Here is a 19,803-nt window from a genome sequence, read left to right on the forward strand (position 1 = left end):
AAACACTGAGCTAGAGGACTATTGAAAATATGCAGTGTATTGGAAGGTCTGTAGGCATGATAAGACATACGGAAAGTTGTATATCTTCCATTACACTTTCACTTGGTGTCCCAATCTGATCACGTTCCTGCCACAGCGCTTTAAGTCAGTAGATGAATGCATAGAAATGCACATACTTTGTTAAAATCTGACATTTTAGCTTAAGACATGATTTTTTAATGTTCATATGAGATATAATAAACATGTGGCCATAATCATCAAATTTAGAAAAAATAAAGGCTTGTAATAATTTTTTGCGTTATGAATCTATATAAAGGAAAAATTTCTCTTTTTGAATTGGCTGACAAAACATTGAACTTTTTTCAGGATATTGGAACTCTCTGAGATGTTCCTGCATTGGGATAGCGGTCTGGTTGTTGGGAGAAAGTATTTCTCTGTCAAAATATGGATTTTAGTTAGAAACTAGAGTTTCTGTTGAGTAGGCCTTCACAATAAATCGCAACTTATTAAATAAATTATCGTTATCGCAAAATCAAGCTGTGCAATATGCATATCGCAAAAGACAGTGAGAATTTCAATAAATGATTACAATAAATGTGTTAAAACAATCTAATGCTAGCTTGAAGTATTTAAAGAATCAAATACATCCATTTATGCATTTGACCAATCAGATGGACCCCTTGACGTTGTTGACTAATGGGATGGAGCTCTTTATGTTAGAAGTTCGCCTCCTATGTGGGATGATGGTCATTTGGAGTTTTAATTTCTCATATCGTGCAGCCCTACTGTTGAGTATTTTTAGCACACCAAACCAAAAAAAAAAGAAACTCCCAGCTAGCAGCATTGCAAAGATTCAGTAAGAAACTTTCAAAGTGGAGATGCTTTCTATTTTGGGAAACTATTAGAAAACATCAACTTGTGCATAACAGAAAGCACTTAGTCCACCAGCTTGGCATGGTGCACCTCTTCTGTGTGTTTATTGCTGTGCAGGTCAGCTCTCAGCAGTCTACATTCCCCCCACTTTCCCCCCTGATGCTCACACCTCATTAACTCAACACACTCGGCTCCTTTACAGCTGTTAATTACACATCGTAGAGCTGATATTGATGAGGACAATCAGCATTTATTCTAATTAAACTCAATTCTGACTGCACGCCAACGTGATGCCGTAGCGGCTTTCAGTTGGGTTTTCCTTCCGATTTTTTTTGAGTGACGTCCTGTAGGGCCACAGCTCTCATTAACAGAAGAGATTCGGTAACAAGATGTTTGGTGAAGAAAGTAGCAGCGGTGATGGAGCACAGGCTGATCGCTCATACCGGTAATTAGATTCAGTGCGTTATTAAAAAGGAGAGGACACAGCAAATGAGCCTAATCAAGAGGGGTATGTCCTTCTATTTTCTGCTTCCATTAAAGTGAGAAAACCCTAATTGAATTCTCCCTCAGGTATCGAAGTGATTGATGTGATCATTATTACTTAGCTGAAAATCATCTTAATGCTTAACAACATGCAAAATGCTTTGGATCTATGCAGACTCCATAACCCTTACCCGGGATTTACGCTTGTCCGTCTGTTGAGTGGGGAGTCCGTCTCACGGCCGTCAGTTAGTTTACATAGTCTTTGTTGCGTCTTCGGTCCGTCCCCTCCTCCCCCTGGCTACCGAAAGAGTGGGTTGTTCTGCCACCCCCGTGTCTAAATTGTTCAACTTCATCCTTGCTCATCCAAAACGTAAGCAATAAGGCTCCAGTCCCTCTCCTTCCTCACTGAGTCCGGTGTTAATGTGCGATTATCGTGTGGACAGATAAATATAAAATACAATTTTATGACGTTTTATTTTGAAAGTACGAAGGACATTTTTATATTGAAACGAGGACCTGTTTCCCGTTTTTCTGGCTTTTTACTGCAACATTAATGCGTCAATGGACTACAAATAGAATTCCTGTGTAAAGTTTGCAATACGGTGCGGAGAGGCGGATGTCGGACGCAGACATGACGATGATGTAAACATTCTGATTGATTAATAAATGTTCTATTTCTTTGTGTCAATGGAACAGAGATTCACCGCAAACGAACCAGTGTAAATCAGCCTTTAGTCACAAACAGTTACCCACATGGGGGGTTGACCTGTACGGGTGTCCAGATCTTTGAATTGTCCAGATCTGTGGAGAGTCAGAGAGGAGCAGCCGCCTCAAGGCACATCTCAGGTGTGTTCCATGTGCAATTCCCTTAAAGCTTGTTGAAAATGGAACGTGGGATTGTCACGCATGTGGTAATAGGTGCATCATGAAGGCTAATGTCAGTTGAAAGCACGTTTGACATATGAGTAATGGTGTTGTTCAGTCGTTGGTAAGCTGCAGGTACTGTTACTTTTCTGACACGCCTGTAGGATGCACACACAAACTACGCTCTGATTGTCTGATTTCCCAGTTGCTAATGCTACGTTCACATCGCACTCTTCAACGCACTTCCAATGAAAAGTCTATGTCCATATGCGCGTTTTGGGCTTACACGTTTAAAACTCTCCCGTTCGATACGCACATTTTTAAGACCATATTCAAGATCTATGTACAAAATGCGCAACCATTGAACACCTGTGGAAAGTTGAACCAGTTGAACTTTGACCAATCAGGGACTCTGATTTGGTACTGACTAGGCCTGCACAATAAATCACAAATTTATAGTTATCACGATATCAAGGTGTGCAATACGCATATCGCAAACGTTGGCGAAAATTGTAAAACAATCTTATGGCAGCTTGAAGTATTTAACTAACAAAATAAATCCCTTTATGCATTCGAGTCATCCGGATGCACTTCTTTACATCATTGACCAATCAGATGGATCCCTTTTATGTTAGACCCTTGCCTCCTATGTAGATGAGGGTCATTTGGAGTAAAATTAAGTTATGTTGACTCTTCTTTAAGTTAAACTGTTGCAGTGAAATAGAAATGATGTATTTAGTTGTTTTGCTATTTTTTTTTGTATCGCAAGTTATACCACTAATATCGCAAACAGCAAGTTTTCCTCATCATGCAGCCCTAGTAATGACGTATGAATGGCGTCCTTTTTCATTTACGGTAGTTTGAAAATTGATCATGCGGGTAAATTAATAATTGCGGTTTCTGCCCAGATGGAGTTATACGACACCAAGTCTTCAATATATCGCAATAGAGCTGTAAAAGAAAAAGCCTGGAGTGAGATTTGCGCCAAGCGTTTTCCAACTATAAGTACATCCAGTAGTTTCAGGTAGCGACAGTCCAGTGTGAACAGCATATGCTGAAAGCGTTCAAGAACCCGTGTTCAGTATGTTCCTGAACATGTATGACATGCATGATGTGAACGTAGCATAAGTCTTAAGATGTAGACGCTTTGAATAATTAGCCTGATCAACAATTCAGATGTCAGCTCTGTGTGTCGGGACAAATGGGAACAAAGTTAAGACTCCAATTAAATTGTGACCAAGTGGTGCCAGTTTTGCTGTAAGGAAAATTCTCTTCTTCTAAAAGGAAATGAACTTTATGTCTTGTTTCATATTGCACTAAGATTAGTTTTTGGATGGCTGCACGGTGGCGCAGTGGTTAGCGCTCTTGCCTCACAGCAAGAATGCCTCCGGTTCAAGTCCCGGCTTGGGGAGCAAGAAAAACAACATCAACAGGGGACCTTTCTGTGTGGAGTTTGCATGTTCTCCCCGTGCATGCATGGGTTCTCTCCGGGGTGTCCGGCGTCCTCCCACCATCCAAAAACATGCTTCATAGGTTAATTGGTCACTCTAAATTGTCCATAGGTGTGAGTGTGAGAGTGAATAGGTGTGTGTTTGTGGACATTCTACTCTGCGACAGACTGCGACCTGTCCAGGTTGTCCCCTGCCTTCGCCCACAAGTGGCCGGGATAGGCTCCGGCAGCCCCGTGACCCCGAAAGGGAAAAACGGTTAAGAAAATGGATGGATGGATTAATTTTGATCTCTTTAAGAATTCAGAAAGAAGCCTCAGTTCGAGTTCAGTTGTGTTCTGCAAACGGAGGAAATCTTCATTTATCCCGCTTACAACAGACCAAAACAGGAAGAAAAACGGAGTCGGAAAGCTTTGTAAGATGCACAAAAAAGCAGAGTTGACATGTTGACTCCAATGACTAAACCTTTATTAACATATTTTAGAATGTTATTCAGCTCTTTTACTCGTTACCCAGAATCCAATTCTCTTTTGTGTGGTAGTTGTTAAATGGAGTGCAAGCTGCAAGACCATTTAAAAATTTCTTTTTTATATCTATAACAAAGAACACCACGTTTTTTGACCGTGTAAAAAAGTTTGAATCTTTCTTTTTATTCCCAAATTATTTGATTCCAAATGAAATTTTGATGTTTTTGCTTTGTTTTAATTAATAGAAGTCCATACAAAAACTATGCCAGTTCTGCTGATAAGAACTTTTTTCTTATTAAAGTTTGTGAAACCGTTTAATCTCCATAGAACTTTGTTTTTTAAAGTAATAATTTAGGTTGTAATTTTTTGTGGGTGCAGTTTTTGCATACATTTTTATTTAAAAATGCTTTTTTTCTGCACACACGAAGGATTCCATGAAGTTTGAAACCTGTTTTTTAAACTAGTTTTTATATCTTGAAATGATCCATTGCAGCCGTTTGGGACTATATTTCATATATTTTGATTTTAATTGTGTTTTTGATGACTTTATCCTTCTTTTGGGGGAAAACTTCACATTTTGCACAAACAGTTGAAGGTGTTGAAATTGAAATTGATGAGCTTCAGGCAAGTTGCTGAAAGGAGCGAGTATATCCGATGAGCGTGCGGGTTTCAGGTAAAAATCTATTTTTGTTGTTGTTGTGAAATGCGGTTCGGTTCGCGGCTGCGGGAAAGCCGTGGTTCGGGTGCGATGTCCCGGTGAAGAGGCGAAGGCAGGCAGCGCATGAATATCATCTCCCGCGTGCCACTTCGGAAGTAGGTCACCGGTTTGTTCAGCATGTCTCCGGCCACCGGGGGCTGTTCTCCGCGCGGATCGCGCTCGTGCGCCGCAGCCGCGCCGCCCAACTGACCGCCGCGACCCTGACGGCTCCCCCGGGGCTCCGCGCTCCTCGAGGTAACGTGGAAAAACCCGTCAAACGCGGAAAGACGATCCGGCTCGGTTATGTCGGCGGCTTTCAGGAACTCGGCTGGAACGCGAACCTCCTGCCGCGGCGAACTACAGCAACTCCAGAACCGCCGCGGATGTTCGCGGGTTCTAATCATCACGTGGAGGTTTATAATTTATCTTTCTAGTGTGTGACTTCTGACGTAACAGCATCGACAGATTAACGCCGTCCACCATGAAGCTCCAGCAGCTTCCTTCAGCGCGTGAGATTCAATTCCGATCTGCACGGTGCGTTTGGAGCTGCTCTCAGGGGTGGAGGGGGGCTGTAGGTGTGGTGGCCGTCAGATTCCTGCAGGGTGAGCTTCAGCCTGGGGGGGTTCGGTGGTCTTAATGACAGGTCTAAACCGTGTCCTTCTACAGTGTGTGTGTGTGTGTGTGTGTGTGTGTGTGTGTGTGTGTGTGAGACAGCCCCCCCCCCCCCCCCTGTTAGATCCTCACACAGAGGAAACTACAGCCTGTTCATTTGCCACCAGCAGCAGAAATCCACCCCATCAAGGGTTTAATGTGTCACTTCTGCTCCAATCACATAACATTTTCAGGAGATCCTCTCTGATCTGCTGCATCAACATGTGGCCCGACCTCCCAAACAGCAGCTAAGGTCTATTAGTTTTTACCTCAGGTGAGAAAATCCCCCCAACCCCTTATCACCTCAGCTCTACTTTCCGGTGGATTTTCTGCAGCCGTTCAGTCATTCAAGGTTTAATTTATTTATTTTTTCATGCTTGCTTCAAATTGATGCTTGAAAATGGCACATTCCACCATAAGAAAAAGGTTGCAACCAAAGAATCTGGTGGGAAGAAATGATCTGAAATAGTCTGGTAAAAGCGTTTCATACACAAGGGCCAAAAAGTGAGTTTATAAGCCTTAAACCTCATGAAGACCAGGTTGTTGCAACTTTCCTCAAACAAAATAGAAGTGCATTTTTATCTACAAATGTGCTATTTCTGTCTATTAAGGTTATAATCCAAAGGAATGTGAAATTTTATCACTTTAAACTAAAAAGTAAAAACAAAAGAAAAAATGATGTCAGGATTTTTAGTAGGGGTGTAACAATTAATTGATGAATCATTTGCTGTTCTTACTACAACTACAGTGGTCTGTCTGAGGCAAGTCGCTCATCGAATCAATCTACAATTATAAAATAATTCTTTAAAAAAATCGATTATACCACTATTGTATACCATTTGGATTGAGACATGATAGTTTTTTTTACTATAATGTAAAAACAGCTAACAGTGGAAAACACACGTGTTATGTCAGCAAAAATATGATCAAGTCATCATTCTAGTCCAATGTGGGAAAACACTTTGAATTTAGCAAAGACATGTGACCATACAGTGTGCTAGAATGTTCTAATAATGTCATTGGGCTGAACTTAAACTAAAATGGAAATGGAAATGCCAACAATTCTAGCTTTACTTATTCATTTGTACACATCTTTAATTCATTTTTTTTATTTATCTTCTCTTGGATCAATTTGAGTTGGATTAGCAACCACAAATTATGACATGAATCCAGTCGTTGTTAAAATGAATCGGTACACCACTAGTTATTTGATTTTGTTCAGAAGTGTCTCCATAATTATAGAGTTTGGCCAAAAAAAAACATTTCCACAAGCTTGGAGCTCAGGAAAATGCAAAAAACTTTGACTGACTCATGACTTATAGCTTTATGAATACTTTTATTGATGTTTGTCTTCCCTGAAAAATATACAAATGCACTTTTCTTTAAAAGTAAAACCTAAACTGTGGTTAAAAGACTAAAAAAAGGCTCTAAATAGATACAAATAATTAATCTTTAGTACTTTAAACCAATTTTTAGATAAATATTAAGAATATTTTGGCCACAGAAGACTTAAATAGTTCGAGTCTTTCGTTTATGGCAAACTATTATTTTTTATATACTTAATTATTGTTTTTACATTTAAAGTTGGAGCCAAAACCTTACTTCATAGTTTTCCTTGTTTTTTAAATACATTTTTATTGGATTTTCTATTTTCTAAACAGAAAAAAATCAGTTTTATATACTTCCGACTGAATGAAAATGGATAGTTTTTTTTCCAAATATTTTCAGTTTTTCCACCCAATATTTATGATATTTTAAAGCATCAATTTGGAGCGACCATAAAGTAAATATTTTAAATATTAATTTAATAGTTTAAAAGGTTGAAATGTTGATCAAACAAAGAATTCTTTGCCAGGAAATCTACAGTTTGACTTAATTTCTTTAAGTATTTAGTAAAAAGCCACAGCAGTTTGGTATTTCTGAAATGTCTTTTCTTTTACGGAAAGTTTCATCACAGGAGGTGAAAGTCCCCTTTTCAGCAACAACAAGACTGTATTAGAATTTTTTTTTTAAACGTATGGGCACAAGCATTCAGTGTTCTCACTAAAAGCGCGGAACACGGGGCGCAGAGGAGAGAAATTGCAGCCAGATGGGAATTTGTGAGTTTAAGGTTCAGGTGTGGACGCCTTTAAAAAAAATCTGTCTGCATGTAGGTGTTTGTTTACTGCTCTGTGCTTCAGTTTCTTCTAATGCTACTGCTTTCAAGTACTAAAGAACATAGTGGAGGTTTAGCTGCAGGGAGCAAGAAAAAAAAAAGATACTCCCCAGTGACCTACTGTCCTTCAACCGTTCAGGCTTTGCCTTTAAAACGAGCAACTTGATTTGATATCCACAGACAGAAATTCAATGTGAGGCTCCTTCTTGTACGCTTGTTATCTGGAAATTAAATTTCGCTCTCATGGATTACATTTCACGGTTCGCGGAGCCATTCCGCAACGAGACGAGGCAGATGAGATGGTTTGGAAAATGTCCACTCTGCAGCCAAAGCGGGTTTTGTTTTACCTCCTTAAACTCCCATGTGTTTATAATTATTGTTTCCTGTAAGGGACCACAGCTGAACAGGAGGGATCACGCGCGGTTAGGTTGGGGTCAGGAAGTATCGCACGCTGTCAGAACGCTGATGTGTAAAACACAATTAAAGTCGCCAAACGTTCTGCTGCTGAGAAATCCCAGAGGGGAGCCGCCGCTCTTGGTTATATTGGTCATGTGACCAATTGCTCTTCAAAAGAATTTCCTGCTCTCTCACTAGAGACACTTTTGACGCTGCCCCACTGCAGCTGAGCATCCAAACATCATAGCGGATGAATGTGTTCTCTGAAAGGATGTTTTAAATCAATTAAGTTTTAAAAATGTTGATTCATCCTGTCTGACATAAACTTTGGACTTCATATGTCGCCTGCAGCAGATTCTATTTAATCATTGCTTAGTTTTAAGTGCAGCTTCTGTGGACCACCACTCTAACGTCTTGGAGGGGTCTGAGTGATCCTAAGAGCTAAACTGTCCGGGACAATCCCATGGCAGACAGGTCCTAGGTGACGAGCCAGACAAGGATGAGTTTAGAATCCCTTCATGAGTAGAGAAAATCTAGATCTGTTCACGTTTGGTAACAGTCTGGAGCTAGGAGACGAGTTGGGGTTTGCAGGCAAGTGCCTGATGACAGGGGCCTCCCCCACAAGACTTAGTCAGGCCCAACCCTTAGTGGTGATGTGGGATGATTTCCCTGTAGGCCCACCACCTGCAGGAGAGCTTAAGAGGAATACGTTTTGAATGTGGTTTAGGAGTTGAAGGCAGGTGTCTCTGGGGCCCAACTGCTAGTCATGGCACTCCCCAGTGGGACCACTATTTGCAGGTGATCTCAAAAGGGACCAGTGCAGTGTGTGTCTTTCTGTGGCAGTCAAAAGGGGTGCCTCTGTGGCTCAACCCCAGTCATGGATTTGGCTTTTTTGACTGGTGGTCTCCCTGCTTGAGGAGCTAGGTCAACCGGACAGAAACTCTACTCCCATCTTGGAGTAGAGTCGGTGCTCTTCCACATCGAGAGGAGCCAGTTACAATGGCTCGGGCATTTGGTTTGGAAGCTTCTTGACCGTCTTCTTGACCGGTGGCGTTCTGGGCATGTTCCACTGGGTTGAGACCCTGAGGAGGAGTCCAGGATACACTGGAGTAAAGTCAGTCTCTCAGCTGGCCTTGGAACGCCTTCGGGTCCCCTCAGAGGAGATGGAGGAAGCGGCCAGGGAGAGAAAAATCTGGACATCTTTTCTTCGACTGCTTCCCCCGCGACACGGCCCTTGATGAGTGGAAGAAAATGGATGAACAGATGGATGCAGCCTTCATGTGTAGGTCACATGTGCTGACATTAGAGATGGCCCAGTCATCTTTGCTTCCATGTAAAGTTTCTGTATTAGTCTCATCAGTTTTAAACCCCACAGATGGAGGAACCTTCATTTAATGTGACAGATTGAAGCGTATGCGGCCATTTTTAGCCTCTGTGTCTACCATGGGGATGTTTTCTTATTAGACGCTGATTGTAAAAGTCCATTTGTTGTTCGTCCCCCCCCCCCATTATAAATAGACTCGTATTGACTCACTTCCTAGAGGTCAAGTGGTATAATTGTGTTGCGTGGCAGCAGCGTGAAGGATGATCCGTCTCTTTCTGCAGCAAACACAAGTGTCATTGCAGAAAGGTCAGCGGCAGTTGAATCATCAGAAACTCTATAAAAGCTTTCTCAAAGCGAGGGGGATTTCTTTGAAGCGTTTAAAGAGCGAAGAGGAGTGAATTAGATGAAGAGGTTCGTGAGGCCCTGTCCACACACAAGTCGTCTGGGATGTCTTTGCGTGTTCTCCAAATCTGCCTGTTGACATGGGAACCGAAGGAGAAAAAGAAAACGTATCTGCTGCCACTTTTTTTGTGTGTGAAATCAGTCGGTGTTGTTTTTTTGTTTTGTTTTTGTGTCTCCAAAGATTGTCGAATCAACTTTTAATTTCATGCATGGTGGAGATTTTGAGAAGTTGTTTTGCAAATGAAACTTGTAGTTGTTGTGCAATGGAGAATTGAAGATCTCAGATTTTTTTTTAAATCTATTTTTTTTATAAGTCTTTGTCACCCGACTGCCTCCCTGCTTTCAAGCACTAAGTTTCTGTGAGTGGGTGACCGCGTGCGCTTTTGGACCATCCCTGGATTGTGTGAGTCATTAATCTTCAGCATGAATTTATAACTGCAAAATCCTCTTGTTTTCACACATCTTTGCTTGCCTCCACGTTTGGTGACAGCCGTCTCGTTTTCTTTGGGGGTTGTGAAGCCTTTGTTGAGAGATTCTCATGAACCGATGAGAATCCTGTCAAATTGGGCGCCAACATGCGCCTCAGCCGAGTGCACTCACACCCTACCGCTTTTTTATTTCCTTGGAACAACAGAAATGTCGGCAACATCTTCTTTAGTGTGTTCGCACATCATGACTCTAAATGGAGCAGGTTACCCTGCACAGCATTTAGATAAAGTGCATGGACTGAAGGATCGCTCCATAACATATTTTCTTATACATCTGCTTACCCTTTAACACTGGAAATGTAGCTGGCACCACCTTAATGACACGCTCTTTGACTCACCGTAACTCCTCGACCGTTTACGCGATTAACTTAATCGTCTGATTCTGACACGGAGAAAAGTGGCTTTTCCTATCGACTCTGCACAGATTTTCAACAAATTACTAATGTAAAGTCTTACCAACTTTTAAGTGTTGCAGAACAGCGCAGGACTGTTTTTCTCCGCTTCCAAATCAGTTGAAATAACTTTGATTATAGTTGAAGAGTTAATGTAGTCCAAATATAATGTATACATTGCATACACTGCTATACAGCTGAAGCTCTGGCGTTGAAGGGTTGAACCCTGTAAAGCCCAGAAAATTACTTTTGTAACCTCCCTTTGAGAAAATCAACAAAAATGTTGCAATATCATTTTTTTTACGAGATATAAATGGTAATTACTATGATACGTTGGAGGATTTATTAAGTTTTGCTCACAAAAATGTTAGTTTAAGGTGCAAAATTGTCAATTGTTTAAGAAAAGCTGTCTCAAATTTGACCTGCATATTTTTAACATTGTGTATTTGTACTATAAAGAATTAATTATCAACAAGTTTTGCATGCTGTTAATACAGCATAAAATCATTAACAAACAAATAATACAAGATATGAGATATATTTACCATATAATTTAAAAAAATTAGCTAAGCTTTTCCCACCAAAAGTATTTTTGAGATTTCACGGAGGCAGCCATTTTTAAATGAACAGGAAAAGCCCTTCTACTGCCCCTAGTGGAATGATGATGAACTACAAGGCAGAAACATGGACCAAGTTATGTACAAAGGGTTTTTATAGACCGTTTGGGTTATGCTAATGAGAGAGGACTCTCAGGCGAGACCCTTCCGTCTACACTCACTGGTCTCCAACACGTCTTTCTACCCTGGTTTCCTCTGTCACACTATAACCTGTGAGAATCTGCCATGTTTCTGATTGTGTTTGAACTGAAAGTACAACGGTTACCAAAGCCATGCAATCTCACAGCAATAATTCTCTTGTTTTTGTTGTTGTTGTTTTTAAAATGTGGAACTCATCCAAAATAGCCTTCTTAATGGAAATTCCGTTTTCCCACCAAAGCCCAATGGCCTATTTAATAATTTTCAGGAAATTGAATCAGGTCCCGACCGAAATTTAATGGATTCACATGAACTGCAGCGGAAGCAAAACTCTGCCCATGGTGTCACTCTGACTTAAAAAAAAAGCAGTAAAAGTCACATTATCTGTCCCTGAACATTTAAAAAATTATGTAGATGCCTGCTTAACTTTCTTTTCATTTGGTTTGGTTTAAATTTTCTAAAGGAGCACCGTGCATCTTGCAAACATTTTGAAGCAGAATGGATGGTTGCATCAATCAATCCGGACACTTTAACAGAACTCCGTTTAAAATGACATCTATAGATTTTCTTTTAATTATAATTGATCTGTGCCTGAAAGATGCTGTAGTGTTTAAAAAAAAACAAAAACAAAGATCACCCAAAATATCATTTTGAATTTAACATGTAAAAAATATTTATATAACCTGATGTGGATCAAATATATTTGAATTTCAATTAAATCAGGTCAGGAAATCACTCAAATTTTCTTAATAAAGTCCCACTCCGATTATTGATGATTTTGCCGTTTTTAGCCAAAATCTAAAAGTCTTTGTCGTTTTCTATGACATAGTTTCTTCAGAGCGGTAAGCGTTCATTAGAAATTCCCCTCTGAGTTGTGGGCGGGAGTGCTGGTGCAGAGCAACCCCACCCCCCCTTTTACTTCCCTTTTGATGAATACTCGTAGCAAAGAGCTTGTGGCCCTAACCATAACCCTCTTTTTCAAAGGGCATTTGTTTCATCTGCTCCCGATTCGCAATCATTTCAATAAAGAAATACTCAGAAATGGATTTTTGCGCTTAATTTTTTCCCCCATCACCAGGGAAATACTACAGAAACATGTTAAAAACACAATTTACATTTGAGTGGGTTTTTAAAAATATGAAAAGAAACTTTACATATCATTTTAAATTATGTTCCTTTAAAGAAAAACAAAAAATCAGTATTGAATCAATCATAGACTTTGTTTTTTTAAATTAATTAATTCAGGAATCGCTCAGCCTTTCTCATTAACAGACTAATTTTAGCTCCTCTATCTAAGTCAATACCATAGATTTTAGACTTTCCGGTGTTTTGGTTTCAGATTTCTGTGCTGATTATGGAGAAGAGGGTTTTTCCAAGATGATAATATTCTTTAAACATGCAAAAATAAGCCACAAACTATGCATAACCAAATACTCAATGAATGTAGATCTTCTCTCTTGTGTTCCTTTATTATTAAATGTCCATTCTGTGTCTCCACAGAGAGTTTATGGATGAACGTGATGATCCATGACGATCCTCTCTAGAAGCTCTGTCTGAGCCAAAGCGCATCTGGATCCCTTGGATGACGAGCTTTTAGCCGATCTGCTCGCTCATGCTGAGACCATGGTGAAAGCTCAGCGGATCCAATCAGTGACTTGTGGAAGGCCACCGAAGATGAAGGGAGGCAAGGAGAAGAAAAATGGCAGTGATGGAGGTGCAAGGGGGAAGAGTGAGCTGAGCGGGAAGAAAAAGAAAGACAAGAAAGACTTGCTCCGCCATAGAAGGAAGGCTGGTGCGGGAGGCAATGGAGGCGCCATAGCCTGTTGTGTTCTCCTTACCCGCTTGGAGGACAAAGGAGTTGTTGGGAAGGACAAGAATGCACCAAAAGCTAAAAGGCAAAAGAGCTCTAAAGTCAAAAAGAAGGTGTGCTTGATTCACAAAATGACCAAATCTGGACCTACAAAAACCAACCAAACCGGCGCCACACTAGCTGAGCCCCGTAGACGGAGGATGGCGTCGCTCAACGCTGAGGCTGTAAACAGTTTGCTGCTCTACAGAGACAGCTCCCTCATGGCAAATCTCCCCAAGAAAGGCCAAGAGGGTCCAAGTACAGATCTTCCTGAAGCCAAAAAGGATTCTTTGGGAGATAAATCAGCCCTTAAATCAAGACCCAAAAAGCAATCATCCACTCAGGCTCAAGAGATTGACTGGTTGAGTTTGTTCGCTCCGACTCCGCGGCGTCAGGCTGGCCTCACCGCCGCGACGCTTCTCAAGCTCACCAGCACCCAGTATGGAACCAAACGGCAGAAGAAGGTGGAGTCAAAGCCAGGGGATAAACATGAGCTTGCACCAGCCGCAGGAGACGGCCTGGATGGTATGACCGCACGCGAGGAAAAAACCCAGACCAAAAGACGAACGCATCCTAAACGCGAGGAGCAACTAAAGCACAGACAACAGGGCACAAAAGAGCTGGTCCAGCAGAGCTCCACTGTCGGCTGCTGCGGCGTGTGCAAGACGGAGGTTCTGGATCAGGAGTGGAAGATTGCTGCAGGTGGACAGGGTTGCCTCAAACACTCTTTCCATTGTGGATCCTCTCAGGGCTTCTCCTTTCAGAAGATCAAAGAGGAGCAGGTGGAGACGGAGGTGTCCGCCTGCTACTGCTGCTCCCAGGAGCGGTGTGTGGAGTACTGTCACAGGATGGCCCTCTTCCTGGACGACAAGACCTTCAAGGAAAAGGAGGAGGGCCCAGTGTCGGAGGTCTTTCACCACCATCACCACCACCACCATCACCATCACCACCACCACCTTCAATCCCCTCATTCCGTAGCCCACCCAGCATCCATAACTATCAACCCACACGCCTACACCTGTTTCCCAAGCTACTACGTCCACTTCAGCCACCCGGACACTCCGCCCTCCGCCATACCGCCCCTTGCTCTATGCCCAAGGAGCAGCAAGAGGCCCAAGCTGCTGCCTGGCACAGGAACACCACCTTCAGGGATCGGCCATCCGGTGTACTGCTGCGCTTCTGTGGAGGCGTGCTATGGAGAGCCCTGCAGGATCAAGGGCTACTCTGCATATTCCAATGTGATTCCAGCCATTACCAGAGGGGGGTGCCCCTTCAGCCCTGGGGACTGCACCAAATGTAGTGGGGGCTTAAAAACAGGTGAGCAGAATAATCCATCCGTTTCCTTTTTATGAGATACAAGTTCTTATCATAGGTTTCTGTTCAGCAGTCCTGGACTGTCAGGGCCCCATTGTTTTCGCTATTGTTCTTTCTTACCGCGTCTTTGAGCAAAAATGTCATATGTTCAAAAACCCATTTGTTCAAATCCACAAACAAAACCAAAACACGTCAGTAATGTCTAAAAGAAGTTTTGAAATTATTATGGTATGGCCACAGGACCTACAGCTTGGCGACTATTTTGTGGCAAATTGTTAGATTTGACAATTTTCGTATTACCCTGCATTATAGGAAAAGACCATGTCTTTCTTTGAACGATCTGTGCTAAACTTAACACACGCCACCAGGTTACCTTTACAACCACCACCGAATATTCAGTCACCTTGACCTTGAGAAAAAGCCGCCATCTCGAATTTAATCAAAACCACTAGTGCTTTATACAAATTTAAACCCTCCTAGGGATTTTGATCTATTGCTTCCTAACTGCTTGAACATCATTGGGAAGCTACTTGGGGGGGTAAAAAATATTTGAATTAGAAGTTAGTAGATTTTCAACATTGTTATTCGCATTGCCAACCCTCAAAAGTGGCTTTCCGCTGTTGCTCGCACATTTTTTACCAGGATATTGTCAAAATTTAATACATGAATCCCTGGCTCAAGATGAACAGAATAACATGACACACAGTATGAACATATTATGAATGTGTGCATTGTTGACAAAAACTCTCCGTTGCCAAGGAAATCCAAACGTTTACTTTTGCTGATTCTTCTAAAAATTACATAGACATGTTCGTCACCCCCTGGTGACCGAAAAATTAGATGGTTGCTATGGAGATTAAACCGACAGAAAAGCTTCCATTTTGAAAAGGTGTCATGAATGTGCCAGGCTAAGAAAGGCAGAAATGGAGACTGAAGGGCCTGAGGCAGCCGTTCAGCCAGTGAGATGAGGGGGTGGGGGGTGGGAGCAGGTATCACCTGTGGGTCGTGAAACACAGCTCGTTTTAATTTAAGTAGCTCTTTTCAAGAAAAGTAAGTTAAAGTCAGATTTGAATTTTTTCAGTTTTCAAATTAAATTAGATTTTTTTTTTATACATACTGCTAAAACGGGAGAAGGCTTTTTTTTTTTTTTAGGTCAAAAGAGCGTGAAGTTTAAAGAAAAATGTCAAGACAAGAGGCTCAGACCGCTTATGTCTCTTATTGAATGCGGGTCACCTTGCGCTGAATGCGAGTCCTGTGCAGCTGGGAGCTAATGAGCAGCTCAAGTGTCGTGCTCAGACGCCGTGTTCAAAAGAGCGAGAACGGGAAAGCTGTGCGGCGGGAAAACACCAGCCGGCGTGTGTGATCATTTTAAGTGCTTCTCTTGAACCCTTGGATGCTTTTTCTGGTTCCTGCAGCCTCTGTGCCACAGCAGGAATGACTATCTCTGTGAAAAGAAGGGCTCTAAAAACCACATAAAGTAAGGCTTTTTTGGTTTCACGTCAGCGTTATCAGCAAACACCTTTGCTCATCCTTTACTCTGACAAATCTGATGTGGAAGGAGCCTGTGGTCCACCCGCTCAGCGGCCTGCCCTTTTCTCAGCCCGATTAGTTCCCTCCTCATTACTGTTTGTCTCAGTTTTGGCGCCGATCCTCTTAACGCGGCGGCTCAATTAGAGGCGCCTCCGGAGATACCAACGAACCAGGATTTGATTCATCTGCATAATGTGGCTTTCATGCCCCCACACACATACGCCCGCCTCTAGATGCAAGATTTGAAGTTCTTCCCCTGAGGAAGACACCAAACAGAAACAATTTCATAAGACTAAAGTGAATACATTTCATTACAAAGCGGCTCGTTTGGGGAATTTCTTGTAAAGCGGCGGATTTCAGAGCAGCAGACTGTTCTGCATCAGAATGTGAGCAGCTGAGTAGGATGTGCTTTTAAGCTTCAAGCTAATAATTATTCAGATATTTATTGATTAAATTAATCTACAGAAAAGATAATCTATGGCATTCTAAACACAATCTATTAACAATTTTTGCAAGAAATTTTAGACAAAATGAGTATTAAGTTGTAATACTTTAGATGGTTGTTAGATCCATTACTTTAATACATTATCGGTTTAATTGAACACCTGAACTGATTTAAAGTCGTCTTTATTTACAGCATACTCTTGTTAACTTGTACAAAATTCAGATATGGCTGACATAACGAGGGTTATTTGTGGTCAAATTTAGATGTTAAATCTGAACATATCAGTCAGCTTTTTGCAGTTTGGAGACTTTTTGCTGCTCCACTCTTGAATACCCAATCGACCCACGGAGCTTGTTTGTGACATAGGAAAAATATGCTGAGTGGGCTACAAGCTCCCTGCGCTGCTGCAGATCCATGTATGTCTTCGTTTTCCTTATCTGAGCTGGAATTTGGATCAAAGCTGCATGGTTCCAAAATTGCTCGCCATTTTTTGTCGTGCCACTAATGTTATGTTAAAGGTGTGAGGGGATCTAAGCTAGAGGAAGAGCGTGTAAATAGATGATGGGAATTGGTGGCGGGCTTACACTGTGACAACAGTGCTGCCTAAGAAGATAATTTTCAATTGGCTACTGCCGCTCTGCAGAAACTATGTCTTAGAAAACAACACCGTTTTTTAAAATTTTGGCTAAAAACGGCATAAGCATAATTAAAAGATAGAATGGAACAGTTTCAAGATCGATCAAAAGATGATCAGAGTTGAACTTTAACACCGGAGATTGCCTGTCACACCAAAGGAACACACACCCTTTGATATATTGAAACTGCTGGACTGTTCACTGGATCAAAGTAAATCGGACAATTCTGTTGGCGAAAAGCTTCTTTTCTCCACGACAGAAATTGCTGATCGACATCGATTGGATAAGGACCTCGCTACTGTGTCGAACTGGTACATCCAAACAATTCTGAAGACTTCTGTCAATTTTTGTTCCGCACATCCGAGACTAGGTCCCGGGGGCAGCAGTCGAAGCAAAGATACCACCCCTTTCCTCTTCATGCCCTCTTCCTCCACCCCCTCTGGGAAAACCCTAAGGTGCTCTGAAGCCAGCTGTGGGACGTAGTCTATCTGGCGTGTCCTGGGTCGTTTCCCAGTGGAAAAAACGCCAGAGTCCCCCCAACTGGTTCCTCTCAATGAGGAGCAGCAGCAGCTCTACTCGAGCTCTCTCCGGATGACCCTCACCCTAAATATAGGGGGGCGCCCAGCCAGGTGTTATCCCAGGTGGCCTTTTCAGAGGGTGCTTTGATGTTCATGCCAGGTGTTTCAGCGCTGGTGTGATATTTTTTGTGTTACTTAGGTATTGAAGGTTAGAACTGACCTCATTGTGGCATATTGGGTTGCCCCTGTATCATATACCAAGTAAATGTTGTCTTTTTTTTCTTTCTTTAATATCAGATTTTGAAAAAAATCTTTCTTTCTCTGTTCTCTCAGATGAATACCCATCAGCCATCAGTGACCACCACGGCCCCTCGTCTGTCCCCATCTGTCCAAACCCCAGAATCCTCACCGGCTGCCCAATTCCCGCCGTGCCTCCTGCTGGCCAGTCGGTGCCCCACATTCAGACCCCCTTGTCCGACCCAAGCCAGCCTCAGCCTCCGCTGCATGTGGCCAAGGAGTGTCCACAGAGTGCCAAAACACCCAGCGGGTCCAGGTCTGGTGCACGCGGCAGCTCCTCTGTGAACAGGGACAAGAAGCAGAAGCTCAGCTCCACCAGCCCTGCAGGGCAGGCCAGTGGCAAGCAGCCCAAAGGTGGCCGCCCCAAATCCACCAACGGCTGGAGGTCCGTTGGCGTCCCCTTCGAGAAGGAGGTTTTCACTGTGGTAAGTAGAAAAAGGAGCTTGTGAGCAACTTCCGAAAACAGCCGCAATAGCGCTATCCAAATTACTTTTTGTGAAATTTGGCCTCACCGTCCCAGGAGAAGTCCTGGGATGATTTATCACACCTGCTCCATTCTGACTCTAGGAGCCAGCCGTAAAGCTTTTTTTTAATCAGCCATCTGACTATCAAGGCGTGTAAGCTTTTCAATCTAACCAGCCTAAGCAACTTCCTGCCTGTGTTTGCAGGGAGAGGAGTCTCCAGTACTGAGAAAATGTTTCGAGGGAATCCGCAGGAAAGGGGATCTGATCCGGGTCAGAGACACCGTTCTGCTGAAGTCCGGACCTAGGAAGAAGTCCCTTCCTTACGTGGCAAAGGTTTCAGCTCTGTGGGAGGAGCCAGAGTCAGGTACAAAAAAACAACAGCAGTGACAATTTTGTAAAAAAATAAATCGAACGCAAAAAAATGAAAAACTGTTCATTTTCTTTAGGAGAGCTGATGATGAGTCTGTTTTGGTATTACCGTCCAGAACACACACAGGGAGGACGCAACCCAAGAATACATTGTGAGGTAAGATGCTGCTGTTTGTAATCCCTGTTAGCATAAACACAAGTAGCCAACAAGTAATTATTGAAAATACCTTAACTACACGTTAGAATGGCTGAGAGACTTTTCGTTTCTAACCAATGGTTTGTCACAAAATGATGTGGCTGTTTGGTCCACGCCAGCTTGATTCTTCAAATTGTTCCCTTTGTTGGTGAAAGTAAAATTCTAACAGCAAAATAGCTAATAGATTAGTTGAATTATCCAATTTGGGGAGAGTTTGTGTGGATTTTTATTTTTCACTTTTAAATAAGTTGCTTATGTGATTGTGTGACATTTTCAGTTTGTTCATTCAGTCCAAAAGCAAACTAAATTCAAATAAAGCTGTAAAACAACAAATAATGTGACATTAACCTTCCAATTAAGTTAAAACAGTCCATACTACATCAGTTAATTTATTTAAATTATAATAAATTAATAAATTATATTTCTACAAAAAAATTACATAAAAAATTGGACTCTAAATGTTTCAAAATGAACTTTATATCTGCTTATTTTCAATTGAAATGAAAATCTTTTATGTTTGATCATATTTGGACATCATTGCTGGAACAAAATAGAGTCATCAATAAGAGTCATGTTACAAATAAAACCACAAGTGGGACAAATTAGAACACAAACAACAAATGCTTTTATGCAAAATAAATTGGTTAAACCAGATTTTAGATATTTTCTTCTGTCTAACCTGGTGGTCTTCTTGCAGAATGAAATCTTTGCATCTCGCCATCAAGACGTAAACAGTGTGGCTTGTATTGAAGACAAATGCTATGTCCTAACATTGGCACAGTATTGTCGGT

At 41.8% G+C, this 19,803-nt stretch overlaps 1 protein-coding gene across 2 annotated transcripts in view; it reads left to right on the top strand.

Moving 5' to 3' along the window:
- The window catches only part of bahd1 (bromo adjacent homology domain containing 1), a 33,759-nt gene that overhangs the window by 10,078 nt on the left and 3,878 nt on the right, over positions 1-19,803 (top strand). The window contains exons 1-6 of one of the 2 annotated variants that reach the window (XM_023951434.1): positions 4,515-5,087; positions 12,896-14,561; positions 18,020-18,408; positions 18,652-18,811; positions 18,894-18,973; positions 19,710-19,801. In XM_023951434.1, coding sequence (XP_023807202.1) covers positions 13,019-14,561; positions 18,020-18,408; positions 18,652-18,811; positions 18,894-18,973; positions 19,710-19,801 — 2,264 coding nt within the window. In that variant the 5' untranslated portion in view covers positions 4,515-5,087; positions 12,896-13,018. Of the gene's footprint in view, positions 1-4,514; positions 5,088-12,895; positions 14,562-18,019; positions 18,409-18,651; positions 18,812-18,893; positions 18,974-19,709; positions 19,802-19,803 lie in introns of those variants that run through there. The other variant, XM_011490338.3, reaches the window with a different exon arrangement.

This window comes from Oryzias latipes, chromosome 22, assembly GCF_002234675.1.
Source record: "Oryzias latipes chromosome 22, ASM223467v1".
Lineage (NCBI taxonomy): Eukaryota > Metazoa > Chordata > Actinopteri > Beloniformes > Adrianichthyidae > Oryzias > Oryzias latipes.